General features: G+C 39.2%; 3 protein-coding genes across 7 annotated transcripts in view; 1 reads left to right on the forward strand and 2 right to left on the reverse strand.

Annotated features, from left to right (window-relative positions):
• Nucleotides 1-691: 691 nt before the first annotated feature.
• calr3b (calreticulin 3b) lies at nt 692-4310 on the reverse strand. Its single transcript, XM_034702331.1, has 9 exons — nt 4114-4310; nt 3536-3637; nt 3067-3270; nt 2875-2969; nt 2550-2759; nt 2249-2362; nt 1980-2123; nt 1782-1874; nt 692-1697 (listed from the first exon to the last, which is right to left on the reverse strand). The coding sequence occupies exons 1-9, from the start codon at nt 4199-4201 to the stop codon at nt 1482-1484; spliced, it is 1266 nt and encodes a 421-aa protein (XP_034558222.1). The 5' UTR covers nt 4202-4310; the 3' UTR covers nt 692-1481.
• Nucleotides 4311-4724: 414 nt separating this feature from the next.
• The window catches only part of atcayb (ATCAY kinesin light chain interacting caytaxin b), a 39335-nt gene continuing 23189 nt past the window's right edge, over nt 4725-20870 (forward strand). For 2 of the 5 annotated variants that reach the window (XM_034702329.1, XM_034702326.1), the window contains exon 1: nt 6446-6540. Coding sequence is in view for 1 of the 5 variants with exons in the window: in XM_034702330.1 (XP_034558221.1) it covers nt 6485-6540 (56 nt within the window). In the remaining 4 variants the exon portion in view is untranslated. Of the gene's footprint in view, nt 4975-5241; nt 5434-5664; nt 5785-6087; nt 6233-6442; nt 6541-20870 lie in introns of those variants that run through there. The other 3 variants (XM_034702328.1, XM_034702330.1, XM_034702325.1) reach the window with 3 other exon arrangements.
• On the reverse strand, nt 9812-14718 carry rx2 (retinal homeobox gene 2). Its single transcript, XM_034702333.1, has 3 exons — nt 14436-14718; nt 11285-11541; nt 9812-10395 (listed from the first exon to the last, which is right to left on the reverse strand). Exons 1-3 carry the CDS (start codon nt 14716-14718, stop codon nt 9958-9960), a joined length of 978 nt encoding a protein of 325 aa, XP_034558224.1. The 3' UTR covers nt 9812-9957.

A 20870-nucleotide genomic window follows, 5' to 3' on the forward strand; every position in this document is an offset into this window, starting at 1 on the left:
ATGGTGTATGCTGTTTTAATGACACAGCACAATTTTATAATTTATTAGAAATGTATTCAAATTATTTCACGGACCCCCACGCTATGGTTCGCACACCCCCAGGGGTCCCAGGACCCCACTTTGAGAACAACTGAGCTAGAGTACAGTAATTGAGCCAAATGTACCATAAAACATAAATGATATACGCCCGTTTTCTGTGAATGCATGATTATGAAGTGAAGGAGAAAAGATGTGAAAAAAGTTGTGCAGTGTCACTGTCTTCTCCAGCACAGCGTGGACTCAACTTTCAATGAATGGGGATGTGTTTTGTTAATAGGGTCAGGTCGCACGCAGCCATGTTGGAATAATTTTCCAGGACTATATGTGATTTTCCAGGACATTTGACTTTTTCTCCCATTTTCCAGTACTGGAAAACTGGTCAACTGTTTTCCAGGTTTTCCAGGACACGTGGGCACCCTGTGAAATGTAAACTCTGTGAATACCTCTGATCTTATGTCCAATTAAAATGGTGAATTATCCTGAGAGTAAACCTTATATTTAACCTTTTTAACAATACACATGTTTAAAAAAAACACACCAAAGATCAAAATCTGAATGTTCCCCTGCTGTGTAGCAGATTGCTATATGTCTAACCTCACCAACACATTACAGTCCAAAGTTAGCATATGCAGCATAAAATATGGGCAGGAAACAAGGTTATAATCTTTTTAATAAAAACTTTGGTATCATTAACATTCTATCCAATAAAAAGAATCCCTTAGTGATGTCATGAGTCACACCAGGGGCTCCCCATCTGCTTCTCCAGACTTTCAGGAAACAATGCAGGTTCCATCACATTACTATGAAGACATTTTTTCATTCATGCCATTTAATGTAGAAAAACAATTTCATGTTTATGCTGAAAAACTTCATTCAATTCTTCTTTGAAAGTTTGGGAGGGAAACAGAAAGTCAGTGCCACAGACATAACAAAAATAAGTTACATTACAGTCTTGATTGGTCTGTATTTTGTGATTGTTTTGCATCTTGTCAGCCAATGAATTTCATGTCCAGGATGTGTTTTTTGTTTCACCAGGCTGCAAGGAAAATTTTCTTTCATGGGGAATACGCTTAAATTCTCAATTTTTCACATTTACCACTTTTGTACATCAGCTTTAGGTAAAATTCTGCAACCTGTGAAAGGATATCTGCAAATAAAGATGTGTAAATCAAGAAAATCAAGAAAAAAGTGGCTATTAGAGCGAGGAATAGAATTTGTAGGTGGAAAACACAAGAATCAACTCAGCAGCTCAGGGGCAACAGAAATATATGACCGAAATGAAAGAGAAACTAAGTCCATTAACACCCACTTCACTACATTTTGCACCCTAAGTTGGGTTGTGTCCAATTCTCAGGGAAAGGATGCACGGCAGCCAAAATACCCCCAGGAAATACAGGACAGTTCTTAAAGGAGGGACGTACAAAATCAATGGTCACACCTCCTCAAAGCTCATCTTTATCATTAAGCTTTGCTTCCTCCTCCTCCATCTGTGAAAGTGCATCCTCCATTTCATCCTTGTCCTCCTCGCTCATATCGTCGTCATCATCATCCTCATCACCCTCATCCTCATCAGCTTCGGTGTCTTGTTCTTTGGTCTTCTCCTCTTCTTCTTTTCGTTTCAGGTCATCTTGCTCCTCTTTCATTTTCTTTTCTGGTTCCTGTGGAAGGAAGTTAAAGTTACCTTAAACCACTTCTAAAACCATTCACAACGTGGCTCAAAAAGTACAACTGCACCAGCATACCTTTGTTGCACCCCATGTCTCTGTTCCAATGTTTTCAGCCTCCTGCACATCATCTGAGATCAGGAAGTTGTCAAAGATGGTCCCAGATTTCACCTAAGATAAACATTAACACACGTTAGACTGAACTTGTGGAATCACCAAAGAAATAACCTCTTTTCAAAGGTGAATTATTTCTCTCTCTCTCTCTCTCTCTCTCACCTGCCAAAGATCCAGGCCTAAAACCCCAATCTTGTCAAATTTGTAGATGTTTGAATCAGCGCTGTATTCAGGGTTGTCAATTTCAGGATGCACCCAGGCTCCTTTGTAGTTGGGATTGTCAATCTGTTTGGGTTTCCATTCTCCCTGCAATACAGAAGGTGTTTAAAAATGCAAATGATGGGGCAGGGTTAATTCTAAGCGTTTCTAAAGCAGGGTGGGGATCACCAAAAGTACACGCTCTCCTGATGAAGACACAACTTTAGCATTACCTTGTACTCTGGGTTGGGGATCATGGGTGGCTCCCACTCTCCATCCATATCTACATCCCAATCCTCAGGCTTTTTAGCATCAGGGTCTGGAATGTTTTCAGGTTTGTCCCATTCCTAAAAGGAGGACAAATTATACCAAGAGGGGGTTAATAATATGACAGTCAATGCAATCTTGGCTACTGGAAGCCCTGGACTTCATCTGGAGTTAGAATGGAAGAAAAAGCGCTTTCCATAGACATAACAGCTACAGAATTACAAGGTCAATCTACGCTAAATGAGGTGGACACACTTAGTAATTCACCTCAGGCTTGGAGTCATCCGCATCGTCGATCTTTGCACGATCATCCCAGTCCTCTGGCTTCTTGGCTTCAGGGTCCTTGATTTTCTTAGCAGGCAGGAAGTCCCAGTCTTCCTCCAGACTGCCAGATTCTACCTTCTCGTTATCAATCTTTACCTCATAGGTCTGATCCGGATTCAGGATAAGCGTGTACAGATGGGTCAGCTCATCATCCTAGAAGAAACATCATCATTTGGATTAAGCCATTGGTGCAGAGGCAGTGCATGTTTGTATGCTTGAATAAAACTGACACTCCCCCCAATCTAAATAGTATAAATAGAAGAAATACCTTGCACTTAATCTCTTTCTTGATAAGGTGATTCTTGCCCTTGTAATTGAAGATGACATGGACTTTCTTTGTGCTGTATCCACAGATATCAGGGCCTGGGTGGAAATAATTGAATTAATAAGTGTTGCAAAAAACTTTTTTGAAACCACTGTGTTGTTTTAAAAATATTCTATTACATGAATAATCCCTTACCAAACATGATGTAGTATGAAGAATCTCCATGCATCTCAGCCTGGTCCAGGTCTGAGGGGAACACCTTCACATAGCCGCCACCACAGTCAATCTTTTGCTCGTGCTTGACTGTAAACTGGATCACCAAAGGCTTGCCCTCATTGCTAAAAGGCTCAAAACGGGCAGAGGCAGCGTAAAATCGAGCATCTTGGCTTGTTTGTAGACCTGACAAGGAAAGTGAAACAGAAAGCTTAATGAAGACATGCACCACTTAATAGATTCTCTTTAGCTAACAAAGTGAAAATATAAACATGAAGCCTCATTTGAATATAAATCTGTATTGTTCAGACTAAATTAGTGATTTAAGAGCTTTCTATAGAAAGTCAATGAATGTGCCTCAGCAGGGTCTACACTGGTGAAGTTGTGCTCTTACAATCAAATCACGTGGTAATTGTTGTATAATAAGTGGATCAGAAAGCAGCTCACTTACCTTTGTCTTTCTCAGCATCTCCAAAGAAGTTGCCGGCTGTTAGTTTCCACTCTCCATAGTCAGATTTGTGTTTGGAGTTCAGCCAGCGACTTCTCCATTCATCTGAACAGAAAAAAACAGCAACATTTGGTTAGCCGGGGTGTAACCCTCGAGGGACCTCTTTAAGTACATCAAGCTACTTCCCAAAAACCCAACTCAAAAGTCTATTCACTGGTATTGTTCTTTGAAACTGCCAAACAGGCTGAATATAATGATCTAGAAAGAGTTACATAATTGCACTGCCATTTAGGCCACATTTGGCAACTCAGGTGCCAGTACTGGAAGTATTTCACGTTTGCAAACTTAAGGCCCTGGCTCAAGTTAGCCAGCTAACAACCAAGGAAAAAGTTTTTTTTTTTAACTAAGAAGAGAGGGATTTACACCGAACTTATGATAGAAAGTCAAATAAACAGTTCAAGTTGATTCGTGATGAAAACAGGCTTTCATGGGAAAGTCGTTGCTGATTTGGGCTACAGTCAAGCTAACATGCAATGAATTAAGCGCCTGCAGGACTAGTGCTGTATTTAAAAGAAACTTACCACCGTCCGTAAACTCCTCCCGGAAGTACACATTCGCATGTACGCTGTACACTGCTAATATTATCGCAACTACACCGAACACTTTCATCTTTCTGGCTCTTGACACCACTACCTACGTCCCGGATAAGTCGTGAATACCTTGTGGAGAAGGAAGAGAGGAGAATATTTTAGAGTCGCTTCAGCGAACAGATGTCTGCCTGCCATTGGACAACAACACGGTGTGTCTGGACCAATCACAGTAGACCACGAAACATATGCCCGACACAGAGCCTGATCCAGGATCAGATCAGATCACTCTAAGTTTATTTCGGTCTGCATCAATAATCATTTATTTCCTTCACAATATTGAAGCTTCTGACAAATCACAAAAAAATAAATAAATAAATGAGGGATTCAGCAACCATTAAATATATATAGACAAATAAATAAACATTTATCCACGCGAACATGCATTTAGGCATACACAAACATATACACTTTGTTTAAAGACAGGGAGTTAAAAATGTTTGGTTCCAAAAGTTTACTGTGATCAGTGATAAAATAATAATGTCGACTATGCAATTCTATCAACATCCGGTAGATGCCGCCTAGTGTCCAATGTAGGAAATAAACACGACAGCAGAGGAGTTGACAGGCAGTATGGTTTTTGATAATAAGGGTTGTAGGCAGCCATTTCTGGAATAATTTAGATCTGATATCTGCATTTTTTATGGATGTAGGCCAGACCGGTGGCGATGGATGCTCTGAAACCTTTGAACATCTTCCTCCATTGAATGCAAAGAATCATCAGTGCATCAGTGTGGTGTGCTGAAGTCTGACTGACCTGAAGCAGGCATTGATGGTAATATCATAAAAAGCAAGGTTAGATAACTTCTTCATTCCATCACTCACTCTGAAACACTAGAGCTTCACTTTTTGTTTCTTAAAAAACTAACTTTAAGTTTTTAATGAGATTTTTGCTTTTAATTTTAAAATAAATGCTGATTGTTTGTTTGCTTGTTACAGTACCGACTCACTTTATTTCAGCTGTAGACTACAAAAGACCTCTAAAAGTTATAGTGTTGAAATTATCCTGCAAAATAGAATCCTTACAAGGGTTTAACATTCTATCCAACTGTTCACTCGTAGAACCTCCGCGATAGCATCACGACAACATTTGCGATGCCCATGTGCCAAATCTGTGAAGGAAAATCTCCTGGGGGTCATCCACCCTGGGCTTTTGGTTCACAGAGCTTCTTGAGAGAAACAAACTGTTCCACAGCCAGGTGATTAAAGGAAGGCCCAAAACATTCTAGATCACAGGATTCTTCAACATTCGGGGTGAGAGACACTGTACTCAAGAGTAAGACCACGACTGAACAGAGTAGACAGTGACACCAGACTGATTGTATGTCTGAATAACTGTGATTTTGAGCTTGATCATAAGTGATTAAGCCCTGTTGTTTGGTGTTGATAAAAAGGCTGAAAAGGTGGTCATATCAGCTTTTTTATCAACACTAAACAAAGTGGTACGACTTGTGCTAATAATCTATTTCCTGGGCAATGTTTCAGGCTTCCTAATAGTTATGAGATAAGAAGTAAAAAGAGCAAACAAAGGCTGGGCACTGGACACGATCACTGCACAACAAAGTGCTAAAGCAAACAAGGGAGGAGTTCAAAGCCCCAGCAAAAGTAAGTTAAAAAGCATGGGAATAACGTCAATAGACCAACTAATTATGATTAGCACAATATCTCCAGTATTGTCTCTTATTGTCTATGATGGTGATTTGATTGTGAGAAAAGTGATCCATTAGTGCATGTTCTGATAGGAATCATGCCTCTCTCTGCCACTTCCTGCTTTTCCTCAACAGGAGGGAGTTTATGTTTATGGTCTGTACCCACATTCTCATTGAGTCCTCACCCAAATTTGCTTTTCACACCCTTACCTGTAATGACACTTTTGCCTTTAACTCCACTGCCCCTGTGGATCTGAAGCTTTATGTCTGTCCCATCTATGAGAAACCAAGGCGCACCCACCTGAATTACTTCCCAGCAGTGGTGTTGCCAACCGTCCAGCTGCCTGATCACTGGATCTTGCGTGGGATTGCCCTGCTTTGTGACATCAAAAGATATTTATACAGTAAGTGATTACTCAATGTTTGTTTTTACTCAGGATGATGCAGCTGGATAGCTTCAAAAATGTGGATGATGTAGATGTGCTTCTGTAGAGAGTCTGACAACATATTTCTTTTGCCCTCACATCCTATAAGTCCCAACTTTTGGCATGGAAAAAGTAAGATATTTGTATTTGAATGCAATGTTGATGCTGACACGAACTTTTTTTTGCAAGCCAGGAATACTCACAACACCTGAGAGCCAAAGAACTCAGAAAATGGGTGACACCGCCAAACTACCCGATACGCCACTCACATCTGCACCCAAAAGCAGGTAAGTCTTGTTAGAAAGAAGCTAAAGGAAGAGTTTTAATGATAGTATTCTTGGTGTTAATGTTGACCAATAGCTGTGCTGCATTTGTTACAGCACGAGTATTAGGAACAAACAACTGTTTACTGCTTGAATATTTAAGAAAGGAGAGAGGTGGAGGAAATGTGTAACTTGTAGCAGTGCACGTGTGTGCAGGCTGAGGGAGGAGTGCTGTTTGAGTGGCATGTTCTTTCTCTCAAAGTGAACACTGGGGCAAAGACGAGCAACTGGCGCCAGCCATCAAATCCCTCCCACCCTCTGAGTGATCCCCAATTATGTCAAGAGGGGAAAATGGTGTCCCTTTGTAAAAGTGTTCTTAATCAAACCCAATTAATTCCGCTGTTTTCCCTTATTATTTCCACCGTGGACCATGTCCTGGTAGTCAGCCTGTTAACTAGAGCCTGGGCCCCAGTGAAGGTCACGCTTGGCCAAGCAAAATAACATAATAATGTGTGTAATTAAATACTAGTTCTGAGTGCGTCTTCTGCAACTTCAGGGTGTTGTTACGATAAATCTTTCTGACAAAGGTGGGGCGAGAGATTTTTTTTCTTAATATAGAAAAGTCTAACTCACTTCATTGCCAAACTACTGGAGCATAAACATGGTACTGTAGAGCACTGAACCCTTTATCTCCTTTGCAAAACTTACAGGTAGCCATTAAAATCAGAGGGGAGAACAGGAAGAGTAACTAACTTGCGCATTATTGCCGACCCTGGGCTGTGATTGAAATAATGCAGAGATGCGACAAAGGCCCCAAAAATTTGAATTCACTAATTTATGTCATTATATGACAATATATATCACTTTATGTGATTTGATTAAAATGTCCCAATCTAGCTAGTTAGAGGTTTCTCAATTTTTATAATTCTCAGTTTTAAATAGTGAATGAATAGATTGCAGGTCCAGGTTTGACCAAACCTTGTTGTCGGCCAAATACTACTGCATAGGCTAGCAGTCAGCAATGATCATTTCAGTCTTACTTCCTCTTTGTCACTCAAAACATTAAGCACACGAAGGCTAAGGTCTTTGCACATCTCTTAAAAAGTATTTTACTCAATTTCCAAGAATTTCCTCTACCCCCCCAATCTGTTTTACCATTAACAGAAGCGTCTGATGAATGCATCTCATTGATGTGAACATGGATGAAAAATCAACTGTGTCACAAAAATTGGGAGGAATTGAGTTTAAATTGTCTGCTTCCTAATTGTAAAAAAGGACGAAGTACTTAGATGCAAAATAGACCTCAATACAATCCTCCATCCAAAAATAAATTGGAGCAGCTAAGCCACACAGGCCAACAGAGGGCAATTAGAGCTTGAGCCCTTGTGGCCTCTACAGCCCTAGCAGGCGGGGCCTCCTGACACCCTGGTTGGGCCTGATGGAGTGGAGCTTCATCTGTCTAACGGCCTGGCAAAACTCCACAGGCCTGGACGAACACAACAGGCCTCCATCAGGCCAGCTCACTCTGTCACAGCTTACATGGCCTATTGTACACCAGCGCTCATTAACGTCACTAAGCCATGTTGGTGACTCACTAATGCATGTGTAAAAAGAAAAACAAGGCTGACAAACATAGTTCTTCTTCAGTGGTTCTACACTAACTTTATTCTGAAGACTCTAAGACTTGAAAGGAATAGAAATTAGTGACGATACAAATAAAAAAAATCAAAAACAATAGATGTCCTCACAAATGTATCAATCTTTCTTGAAGCAATAAATGTTTGTTTTTTCTTTGGCTTTTAGTCCATTGTTGTCAACAGGAATCATAATATTTACTACAAAACTTACAAAACAGAGAGTGTGGAGGCTACCATTCCTATAGGCCATGATTGACAGAAAATATTAGAAATATTGTAAATGATATTTTTTAACAACACTTTTTATTGTGTTGCCAGATACATTTCCCTAAAACCATTGAGACAGTCCTTAGTACCATCTTAACATTTGATAACATTAACCTTGGTTATAATGGTTATCTCTAACCATTATTACTTTTGGTAAACGTATAGTAAGTAAGTAAGATTCCATTAAATTACTTTTAAATCATTTATGGTCTTGTCCAAGACTGAGGAAGGACATAACAAGGTAACTGCGTTTTGCCAGTCAAGCAATCTTCTGCATCACTCTGATGCACACAGATAAACAAACACGGTATAAAACACAGAAGTCATAACAACATGACCATAGGTCTCTTAAAACATAATTTCCTGTTAGCTGGAGTCCAAAAGTGCCATGAAACTAAGCTACTTCCAAGAGGAAAGAGAGGCTGCCATCTCCCGTTAACCTCCTCGCTCTAAATCCACCTGACTTAATGAATATTTTGTCAACAATGCAATGAATTGCATCCTTTACCAACAAGGATGAACACTTGAGACGGTAAGTTAAAGAAAAAATAACAGGAATCTGTAGTGCTGTTATAAAAAATCAGATAAATGGTCAAGTTTGTGGGGAGGGGCAGAGTTAATCAGGCCTTGAAAAGGCTTTTTCAGGGGAATCTGAGGGCATTCTGTCTATGGTTGAGAATCCAGGGTTAATCGCTTTAAAAGCAGTAATTAGGTGTTAAGAGGCGTGCTTGTCTGTTTAAATTAGCCTCTGAGCCAGATTACACTCTGTGACTTCCGATCAACTCCCCCATCAGGGCTCTATGCTCTCTTAAAGGCAGTTTTATGATTTGAGAAGAAACACAGGTCACACTTCAAAACTGCTTTTATGTGAGGAAAGTGTTTTAAAAACACACAGTGGTGAAATGTCAATGCTGGACGCTGATTCTCAATTACATGTAGACAGAGTTTGCCTCTCAGAAAACGTTTTGAAAATATATTCTTCTCTGAAAATGATGTTTCTTAATTAAGACTGCAAATCTGCATTGATTGAAATATTTCCTAAAGGCAGTCCACGTACACAAACATTACTACTCCTGACCACATGGCTCTACTAATCCGCTGATACACTGTGTTGCAATGTGACTGCTCTGTTTTGTTTTTGTTTGTTTTTTTGTTTTTGTTTTATTTTGGGTTTTTTTACCACAAATATACAAAATTGTTTTCTTCTCAGAATTGTTAAAACATTCATGTTAAAGATTTTCTCTCAAACAATACAATTTTCCCGAGCTTTTTTTTTTTTAACCTAAAAGAAATTAGTCACGAGAGATTTGGGGCAAAAAAATAAGTAGAATCAGAATTTCTTTCATTTTAAAGTGAGTTTTAAAAAACTCACAAGAAGTTCAAACCCAGAGTTACTCTTTGGGGTCAGTGAAAAAGTATCTGACTCCTTTGGTGTTAAGTACCCTCTGAATTGGTACATGAAACGAACAGTGGAAGAACAGTTTGTAAACATTCACGGGAGCAGTTCAAAAAATTCCAACCACAGTGCCTTATCCGCTCACATGTGCTGCCATGTTTTATCCATTGACTGAATGTGCTCTTTGGCTTTCATCCTGAGTGCTGCAATACTGGAACTCCTGTCGTCCTCCATCGGGTATTTATCGTTGAAGCTGGGTGGACACTGGTAGGGAGGAGGGCCGATTGGCTGCATGCCTTGAACCATCCCAGGTGGAGTGTTTAGAAAGCTGTGGCTTGAATAGGCAGGCTGCAGGCCCTGCGGTGAACCCATGAACCCAGGGATAGTGTGCATGGGTGTGGCACTGGAGATGGGCGAGGTCAGCCATGGATCGAGTGGCATTGGGTTTGACACCGGACCAACGTTAGGAGGCATCGGGGGACGATTGAAAGATAGCATAGGGGAATCATGTAGCTTCATGGTACTGGTATCCATTTTTTCTTGACGTCTCCATTTGGCCCTCCGGTTTTGGAACCACACCTTGAAAAAAAGAAATCATGAAATAGGACTAGATGGTACAGTGAGGCACCAGGGTGTGACATTTAAACTATCAAGTGACATACTTTCAAACATTTCACATGGTTAATATTAGGGATGTGACGTAAAGTTGACTACACGATTGGTTGTTGTCATCCATCCTGGTCTTCAGACTAATTAGCCAGTTAAACGGGTTGTTGATATTTTATTATAATAGCCTGAAATGCAAGCTATACAGTATGTTGTGTCTGAGCTGTAGCGCAGCCCCCCCACCACCACTAACCAGGGCTGTGGCTCCGGTTGATGATGACGACTATCTGGTTGTGAATAAGCACAGATGACAGATGGCGTGTCGGAGCATGGCAAAGTTTGCATATTTTGATTTATAAAAAGTGAGATAAAGTTGTATAAAGAATGTGCTGGTTACACATTGCTTCAGTCAAGTTAACCACACACAGACATGTGAATGTTAACCTGCAGGGAGGACTGAAGGCTGGTGCTGCTGGCTCTGCATTGTTTACCCGCAGACTCAGTGATCCTGTGTTAAGCTGTGTTAAATGCGTCGTGCGCAAGTTTGACTTTTTTGTCCAAGTTTTATCTTAGGGTTAGACTAGTCAGCTTAAAGTTTCCATTCAAACAATTAACACATTTGTCACTTTAGAACAACTCTGGTGAATACTTTACATCTCAATACGTTCCTGTAGCCTCTGTACATGGGTCACCTGCTCTACTAACTGAACCAAACCAGCGCCCCTTGTCGAGGTTTCCTGGTTAAACTTTGTCCTGAAAAAACTTTTTTTCTTCTGGATGCAAAATAACAAATGTGAAATACCAATGATGAACTGATAAGCCATAAATTGCCACTGTGTAAGTGATAGCACATGGTCCTTACCTGAACTCGAACCTCAGGCAAATTGACCTTCATGGCCAACTCCTCTCTGCTGTAGACGTCTGGGTAGTGAGATTTCTCAAAAGCTCGCTCCAGCTCATGAAGCTGATAGGTGGTGAAGGTGGTGCGGTTTCTTCTGTGCTTCTTTTTAGTGTGCTCTTCATCTTTTATAGTCTCTGGAGAACCCTCAGGAACATCCACGTCCTTTTGCAGGTCGCCCATGTCATCATCACACTTGTCAGTGGAGAACAGGTCTGATTCTGAAATGAGGAGAAGGGTGCGTAAAGTAAGATGGAAAAAAAAGACAGTATATAAATTAGCAACTAAATGCAACTTTTAAAGTCCTAATTCTAACCAACTGGTGCACGGCTTGTCTCAAAACCAGAAAAACATACTGCGTGCTTAATTTTTGGCAATGCTGCTAACTTGACAAATCTTATTTGGCTGAGTAAAGCTGAGGATGAAGGACAGAGCGAGAGTACAGTGGAGTTAAAAGAGCATTTAAGGTTCTTGGCAAGGTAAGGCCTCTGTATCCTTAAAACCACAATAGCTAAGCTCTTATCTAAGGAGTCTGCCATATTAGACACAATCGCTATTGTGCACTTCCTCAACTTATCCTATATAATCATGACTATCACTATAAAGTAATTAGAAGGTTTTTTTTCTCGAATTTACTCTTGTTAAAAAATAAATAAAAAACTAAAACTTGATCAATATATACTTTCTCTAAATGAAAGTTTAGCACTAAATTTAATTCTACTTTCAACACAATAAGTAAAGCATTTCAAAAGCAGTAATTCAAAACGTACAAACATTCATGTTTTCAAAACAGTTTCAACCACAAATGTAATCATCAGCCGCAGTAAAGTTTGAAATCCTTTAGTTGTTGCATAAACACTGTTGACATGCCAAGACACTTCCAAAACTTAGCCCAAGTATTCTAAATACTTCTGGTTAAACTTATTTTACCACCCTTTATTACTTTTCTTGTCACCAGTTATATAATAAATAAATCATACTTGATGTACTCTATGTTTTATATCTAGTTTTAAGCCTAAATGATGATGCAGAAAATATCTTTATTGAGGTGTGATTGTTGATCATTTTAAATTAAATGCCACATTAAAGTGCCCAATCAAAAAGTGAAATCTTAACCCTTCTCCTGATGATTAAATAGCTTAATGACTGATGCCCTTGTGAACACCAGGGGTTTGGCAAGTCCAAATAACATCATGTCTTTCACTGAATTCTGTCCTGTAATCCCATAGTAACAGATGCTGCTTGTTAAACCTACAATCCCCGCCTCCTCTAATAACAAGGGACTTTAGTTGGCTCCTGCAAAGCCAAGTAAACAGTCATAGTCTAGATTATGTCTTCCAAGAAATAAATGCTGAGCAAATGAGGCACGTGTGATGCACTGAAGCTTGTTAAATATATCTAGTGGTTTAAAGCAATACGCTCAACAAAGCAAACATGCCAAGCAGCAAACACTTTTTGTTATTGATAGTTTATAAGATCATTAGAACAGGATTGTTTGAAATTATACAGTATTGATAGGATATAAGTGAAGTGATAGCTTTTTCTACGCATGAAAAATTGCTGTGATTCTGTGTAGCATCCTGACCGCATCCCATTTATTTTAGATGTATTATGTTTATGGGCAAATCTAGATTTAACATGAAAGTTTCAGGGTTAGGAACACGTCTTTAAAATATAAGAGTCACAGTGGCTTTGAATACCTTCACAAATAACATGCATCAACCACTCTTGCAGAGGTATGTAGGAAGGCAAAGTATCCGGTTTATTAGATTGTTAGCTTAGTTGAAGTGAGATATTTATCTCAAAGTACTGAAGTTTAGCATTAAAAAAAATATGACTCTGTCTTAAAAAAAAGCTGTGATAAAGGGTTACACTTGTTTTTCAGCTGAGAATGGAACCTGTCTTTTTTCTTTTTCAATATGACGTCTTTCTGTGTGAATCAGTCGTCACACCTGCTCCATCGTAGCTCAGCCCTTGGCTCTTTTTCTTTCTCTTATGAGTTTGAACTTTATCAGTACCATTGACATTTTCAGCATTTGAGCATGACACCAGTTGCATTGAAGGCTATAACCGAACACCCGTGCCTCAGTGCATTCTACATATGTGGTGAATTTAAAGTATCCTGTTCCTTAAAAAATTGCAGCATTCAGCTGTCCACTAGACACACAAGATGTTTTGTTTAGACTTCAGCAGCTACTTTTGGATGTGTGACTGGTGTCAAATAATCTACAGCACCTTGACTTCTGCTTTTATCTTTTTGCAAGTTTGTTAAGAAGTGATTTGGTTTATTTGTAAAGAATGAAACAGGGTTCAAGAGAACACATTCATTATCTTTAAGATTACAGAGACATTGCCTACTTATTGCCTGACTCCTCTCAGGCAAAGGTTTGTTCCATTTGAGTCATCATGTCTGTTGTAATTGCTGACAACAGAATAAGTTTACTGACATCTTTATCTCTTATTTCCGACCAATCTGCAGAGGACGCCTGCTGTTTGGGTCAGCAATGCTCGAACCCATCAACAATAATAGAATTGTTTTAGACATCCTATGGTTACACAATATGACAAATAGGCTGGGCTGAAGAGATCCGTCTCACAGTGAGCATGTCAAGAAGAGCACAGGTAGAACTAATGACATTAATCTTAGCTCTTCTCCATTTAACTTTGCCAATAAGCTAGCATGCGCAACACCAACAATACCCCAGAGTGGAAACAACAAAGTAGACGTTAATCATATTGATTGCCCCACATTTGTTCCACAAGACAGAAAACATCAGAAAGACCTGATTAAAAACAAATGTATGTTAATCTACCAGACACTGAGTGCATGCTTTCTCTCGTCTGGTGTTTCTGCACCTTTACAATCAATCATAGTTTATGATTTCTTTGTCTTTCATTTGGTAAATGTGAGAGTCTGATACTCTTTATGAAGGCCTTAGTTCAAAAGAAGGAGGAAAAACTGAAGTATTGTGTTTTACTGGGACTCTGCCAAACATGGTACAGTTCTAATTACACTTATTGCACAGTTAAAGACAAAACCCAAAGGACTCCTCATGATCCTGGAGAAATGACAGTTTTCACGCCTGACTGTAGTTTTTCTTCTAAAAAGACTCACCGTGGTAGGAGGAGTGTTGGGAGCTGTCACCCAGTTCTGGAAGATGCCCGTAGGGGTCCGACGGGTGATGCTTCTCAGGGTGCTGCTGGTTTTCTACATTGTTTTTTTGGTTGTCGTCATCCCCCACTGAATGAAGTAATGGGTCCTGGTCTTTGCTGAATCCCAGTATGACATCGATGCTGTGGACCCTGCCTCCACTGCTTGACCCAGCACCTTTTGCCATGTCATAGTTTTCCAGGCAACTATCGTCCACTATTCCCAGGGTATCCATTGACAAATGCATTCGAGCCTTTGGGCACACTTACTCTCTTTATCGTTAGAAAAAAGTCAAATTCTATCAAGTGAGGCGATCGAGGAAAGTTGCTTTGAGGAGCTGTTGCTCTGCTTCACATGCAATGGAGCAGAATTCCGAGAAGCGTGAGGGCTGTAACCTTAAGAATAGCTTCGTGACGTTGGATGAGTTGTTTTCACAAATGCAGAACAAAGTCACATCTTTTTCTGAAAAGGAAATATATGCCACACATTAAGGCTGTGCATTTACATTTACCAGATAAATTCATGACTAGAAATGTACTTTGGGACTACTTTGTCAGGGTTGTGGTGGATATTAGACATGACAAGTTTAAAATAAACATCAAGAGTGCCATGTTCAGTTATATAGATCATTGTTTTTCTAAAACAAGAAACTTCACCAACTTGTGTTATGTCTATGAAATCACAATTAAGATGGATAGTCACAATCATAAGCAAATTAATTAAAGTAATGTAATTATTCCAAGTCTGATTCCCACCAGTCTTTGCTTATAATTTTAAAATCCATAATTTGTAACAGTCTTAACAGGAGTTTGCATTTCTTTTTTAAACTTTAAAATCTTGCCAAAGAAACGTTAAACTGTAAACCTTGGAGAGACTAAAGAAGAGAAGAATGTCATCACTTAATAAAATACAAATAAGCTTTAGAACCCTTACAACAAAATATGTCATATCAAACAAAAAGCAGTGAAATGAAGAAGTCTTACCTTCCTCAGGTACATAACACAGACAGCGCTGTGCACATGGTGTCCCTAGTCCATGAGCAGACGATTGACACTAACAATATCTACTGTAGGCACTTGTTACTCCCAGTTAAGTCCTTGAAATCCCCTGCACACAAGTGAGCAAGGAACCTACTGTTGAAGTCCTGTGCAACAAGCACATGTAATGTCTTTCTCCCCTGACAAAACTCTCCTTAACCTCATAAGACACCAAAGCTTGCGGGGGAATGGTAGTAAAACCAAAGGGTTTAAGAGGTTTATTAATTGGAATCCTTCCCCTTTAAGAATGACTGACAGTTGTTTTCTGGTCAAGTAATTGCTCCAAATGTGTCCTGCATTCAGACCACAGAGGGAGGCCATTGCTAATGAAGCCTCAACAAAACTTTCTTTCAAAAAATCTATTGTCTGAAAGATAATGGCTTGTACTGAGTTTTTCACTAATCCCTTCATTATAGACAATGTAAGGGAGAAAAGACACAGGGATGGACTTTTAACTTGAATGGCTGCTCACCATAAGGACTTGTATTAAAGACAGTTTCATTCAAGTGGGCACTTTATTCTTTATGTGTTAGAGCAGCATTGCTGACTAACAGAATAAGGTAATAATTTCAGTGGATGTTGTATTATGCTGAAATGTTTTATTAATAGAAATATGCAAAACTATAATGCTTTCATTTTTAAGAAAACTTTGTTTTGATTTTTTTTATGCCCCTTTAGTTGAACAGAGTTACTTACCCTTACTAATAACAGTACATCTGTATAGTGATAATGCATTTTTCATGTTTTTACCCAAATAATCTACCATTCTCAACTTACAAATCATAAGTCTGAAGAAGCCAAATACTAAGGGGCAATCCTCGATTTAACCTAATTAATTCTAACGCAAGCAATTAGTAGGCATGGCTAATGTTGAACTCAGTCCCTATCACTCCACTGAACAGAGACTGTGACTTAAACTCATAGTGTTTACATTTGTCAAACAAATACAGAGCAAAAAATCTGAGCCTGTTTGAGGAATAATCTTGGTGTCCAGCCTCTGATAGCTCACAGGGGAATTCAGTTGGGGGCAGCAGGGTTGTTCTGCCCTGCAGCCTGCAAGTTTCTCCTTTGCCAGCTGGCACAACCCAAGCTGTAGTGGCTACGTAGGTGTTGCAGAGATCAATCCTATCCTTAATGAGCCTAAAGACTTCACTAGAGATTTCCTCTGTCCTGGCTCCTCCTATTTACAGTTATATTTAGGGGTTCTTTGCACACCAAACTACAAAGTGGTGCAGAAAGTATTTTTTCCACCCAAATGTTGTCAGGCGAGTTCAAGAATGCAAACCAATGTGCTTTCGCATCACATTAGGTCTAAAACATCAACAATGCAACATCAAGAGCTTACTGACAATTAAAATAAAAGCATCCAACCCTTTGTGGGGTGGTCTGCCTGCACAAAGACAAACTATATATTTCTGACTCTTGAGTTTTTGGTTGGGGTCTGACCTTTGTTGAATTAGGACCGCCCTTTTTAAGATATTACATTATTTGACTGCAAGGAAGGAAAGGGGATGCAATATGCTACATTTCCCTTTGTTTACTCTGCGGCACAATGGTGAATAACCAGTCATCTGTGAGTCAGGGAGATGTACAGAAACAAGACACGTCTGCACGATTGGCTCATGCCTAAGCAGCTGAGGAACTTTAAACGCTAACGAGTTTAAAGCCATCTGGCAACAGTGGGATGCATTGCCAATGCTTTCTATGAGCAGAAAGGCTGTCCGTTAAATGGCTTTGGCTGAATAACTTTTTCCTTGGTTATCCGTGTTGTTTTCCAGGAATGAGGAGATTACTCTTGACTATGAGCCACTGCAAGAATGAAAATAAACTTAAAGACTCTCCTGTGACACGAATGCCCCCCGAGTTGATTGTTCGGGCAAGCCGTAATTCTCGTCATCATATGCACTTAAACTGAAAAGCATGCAAAAGCATCCCTTGTCCCTCATAAATGTATTCCTTTAATCATACATTTTTATATTATATTATACTGTATGCATGCAGTTTAGCTGGGTTTTTTTCAGAAAGTTCTCACAAATTAAACTTATTCTACCAGGATTTCAGAATATTCTGTTAACACAGTAATAACTGAACAGAGCATTAATTGCCTTAGTAATCCGATACCATTAGACTGTCAGTGGACTAAGCAGATAATAATTAGTCTCAGTAATCAATGATACAAGTGAGAAGAAGAGTCATAAGGGAAATTTAGCTGTATATTCTATTGCAAAAAAACTGCCAAGTTTATGATGGAGGTACTACAATTATTTATTATAATTATGTTTACATTGTATATATTTGATATAATGTATATATTACGTTAACAGTGTCTGCAGGGAAAACTCTAATTGTATAAAGTTATCAGCTGATATTTTCATATGACTTCAACCAAGATATACAATACACTGTTTGAATGATCTTTATGCAATATCAGTGTTAGGGATACTCGATAGTAAGTGTAGAAACGCATTGCATGTTTAGTTTATGGTGGTGTTTTTTTCAAAATTCCCACGTAAGAACTTTATGAACATTTTGAGGTAGGAGGTTAAGGTGGGTAGGTGGTGTCTTATGTAACAGAACTATACTGTAGCATTGTGGGAAATGTAAGATCCAGGTTTTTTGAGCTTATTCCAGGACAAAAAAACTGAATATCTTGGCCTGTGTTGGATTTTTAATTATCTCTTCTAAGTCCTCCAGCATTATGGAAGTGCACCACTTAATCACAGAAGTAAAATTGCAGGTAACACCAGCTGAACATTTAGATGTCAATACAACACAGTCAGAACTATAACTGATAACATAAATGATGGTTTGTTTCCAAGTAAGTGCTCCAGCATTTGGAACACTTGCAGAGGCCACCAACAACCTGTGTACTCACAAAAGCTATTTGTTTTTGTTTTTATCCAAAGGTCTTATTTTTATTTGGCTGTTTATACTTGAACATGTAATGCTACTGTTGACAGACGATATTCAACACATTCTGAAATCTAATTGAAATGTTTGTATTGACTTCACTGTTCAGCCCACTTTATCAGCTTATATTCATAAGAATTTGCACGATACTCCTAATACCACCCAACTCATAGGCAGGGGAAATTGATAATCATTTTATCACATTAATATATTAAAGCTGTCCGTCTTCGCTTGTTTCCCCATTATCCTAATTGAGTGCAAATTGGTTAAGAGGGCGCGGCATAGCTATCAAGCTCCTTAGTTTTATCAGATGACAGTTTAAGCCTCTGAGATCCTATTAGTAAGAAAGCGGCTAATGTTTAAAGGCGCTGTGTCAGCTTACAGGGGGAAAGGGGGATGGTGAGCAGCAGGGGGATGACAGGCTGAAGATGGAAAGGGAGGGTAAAATGTAGAGAGAGACCAGGTCATGTGACCAGCTTGAGCTAAAATGTAAAGGAAAAGCTGACCCAATCATGTTGGAAGTGCCTGTTGGTGCCAGAGGAGCTAGTTTCAAGAAGTAAAACTTTATTCACTGTTAAAGTCATTTTTATACACAAGTCCAGAGATTCAAATAAAAAAGCCATTAAAGGATGTTATATTTATAGGATTTAAAAATGTACATTTTGTGATATTGTCAGCCAAGTTTAAATAAAATAAAACACAATGAGTTATAAGCATGCATCAGGGTTAAAAACTAAATATTAGATTCAATGGTATCCTCTTGTGTGTTTTATAGCAGTGATCAGCTCAAATTAGCTCACTGGAACAAGCTGTACGGTACAGAAATGCATCCTTGGTTTAATTACAGCAGTTTACAAATGTTCTTAATTTTTATTAAATGCCTTTAGCTCAACTGTGTAACTGCTGCCTCGTGTGGGGTGGCCTGAGGCGATAGCAAATTACATCTACAGAACATTCAGGTGTTGTATCTTTTAATCTTTTAGTTTGTCATAATGGTCAGAAGAGATAACCGTCTCTCCACCGTCCAGATTAAGCCCTCCTCGACTTAAAGTTAATGCTCCCCCTCTCTGTAAGTCTAACCTCTTTAACCTTTTTAACATAGCGCTTCAGTGACTGCCAAGAAAGGATCAACAAAAATGATCATAATGTAAACAAAGCAAATTAATACTAATATTTTATATGGGTACATTAGGGTAAGTGTGGTAGAGAAGCCTCCCATAGACCAATCCCACTTTACGACTTCCTGGCTGTCACAGATATTATAAGCTGTTAAATACACGTTGAACCTCAGTCACCCACAGTTTAATTTCTTCACACCAACATTAATTGAAGATGCTGGTTCGAACCATATACTGTGAATTTTATGAATGACATTGGTATAAAAAGACTCTTTCTGCTTTTTCTCTGTCACCGATCCACATCCATCTTGTGAAATTATATGAATCGTGATCTCCTCTTCAAGTGAAGAAGCACAAACAAGCAGTGGCATCCTGAACAACAAAGTCCACAACAAAATTAAAGTAAACATTATACAATTAGAAAAAATATATATATAGAAATAAATAATAACAAATAATCTAAAAAAAACAGTGATGCACAGACAGCTTAAAAGTTGACATAATTTCTTATGAAATTTTACCCCACACAACTGTTGACACTATTATATTGTAGTTCAACTTTAATTATTTGCCTTTTTTTCTGAGCTGGAAACGTCTTCAGTCAGACATTAAAAATGAGTGATACTGCCCCCATTTCAAGTTACACTCTTCCACCTTATTTAGAAGCCTGTATGATGATTGTTCAAGAGCAGCAAGCTGACTAAGAGAGGTGTACCATGAGGATAAAACTGGTGCTGAGGAGGCCTTCCATTCTTTAACCAGAATTTTTCCCCCAAACATGAGGACAGTCTGGGTCCAGTCTGCCACTGGTAGAGCTAGGTTACTAAGAGCGGAAGAGTCACCCAAGATAAGCAGACTGGAATATTACTTTAATTTCCTCTCCAAGCTGGGGCACCAATTTGGCCCAGTAGATAAGTCATGCGCCGCACGTTTGGATCCTCTAATCCTCCAGTATACAACCCTGGGTTTGATTCCAACCTGCAGCCTCACTCCCCCCTCTCCCTCCCAGTCTCCTGCTCTATCCTCTGTCCTGTGTAAATCTTCATCCTATTGTCTGTAACTCCCTGATGCTAACCGGCTATGTTTGGGCTAAAAGCTAAATGCTGCTAGCAGTCGTGGATGGCTAGCAGAAACAAACCACCTTGAGCAGAAATGGATAAAGAAACAGATCTACTGAATGACAAGTTCAGCTTCAAAGCCCTACTTGATGCCACTCTCCACAAGACCAAAGTTTTTTGTATTTTTTTTTTCCATAAGTGATGATGTTTCAGTGATGGAAATATAGCAGACCAATAAAGGCTACTTGTTGTACAATGTGTCCCTTGGTGTAATGC

Source organism: Notolabrus celidotus, chromosome 15 (genome assembly GCF_009762535.1).
Source record: "Notolabrus celidotus isolate fNotCel1 chromosome 15, fNotCel1.pri, whole genome shotgun sequence".
Lineage (NCBI taxonomy): Eukaryota > Metazoa > Chordata > Actinopteri > Labriformes > Labridae > Notolabrus > Notolabrus celidotus.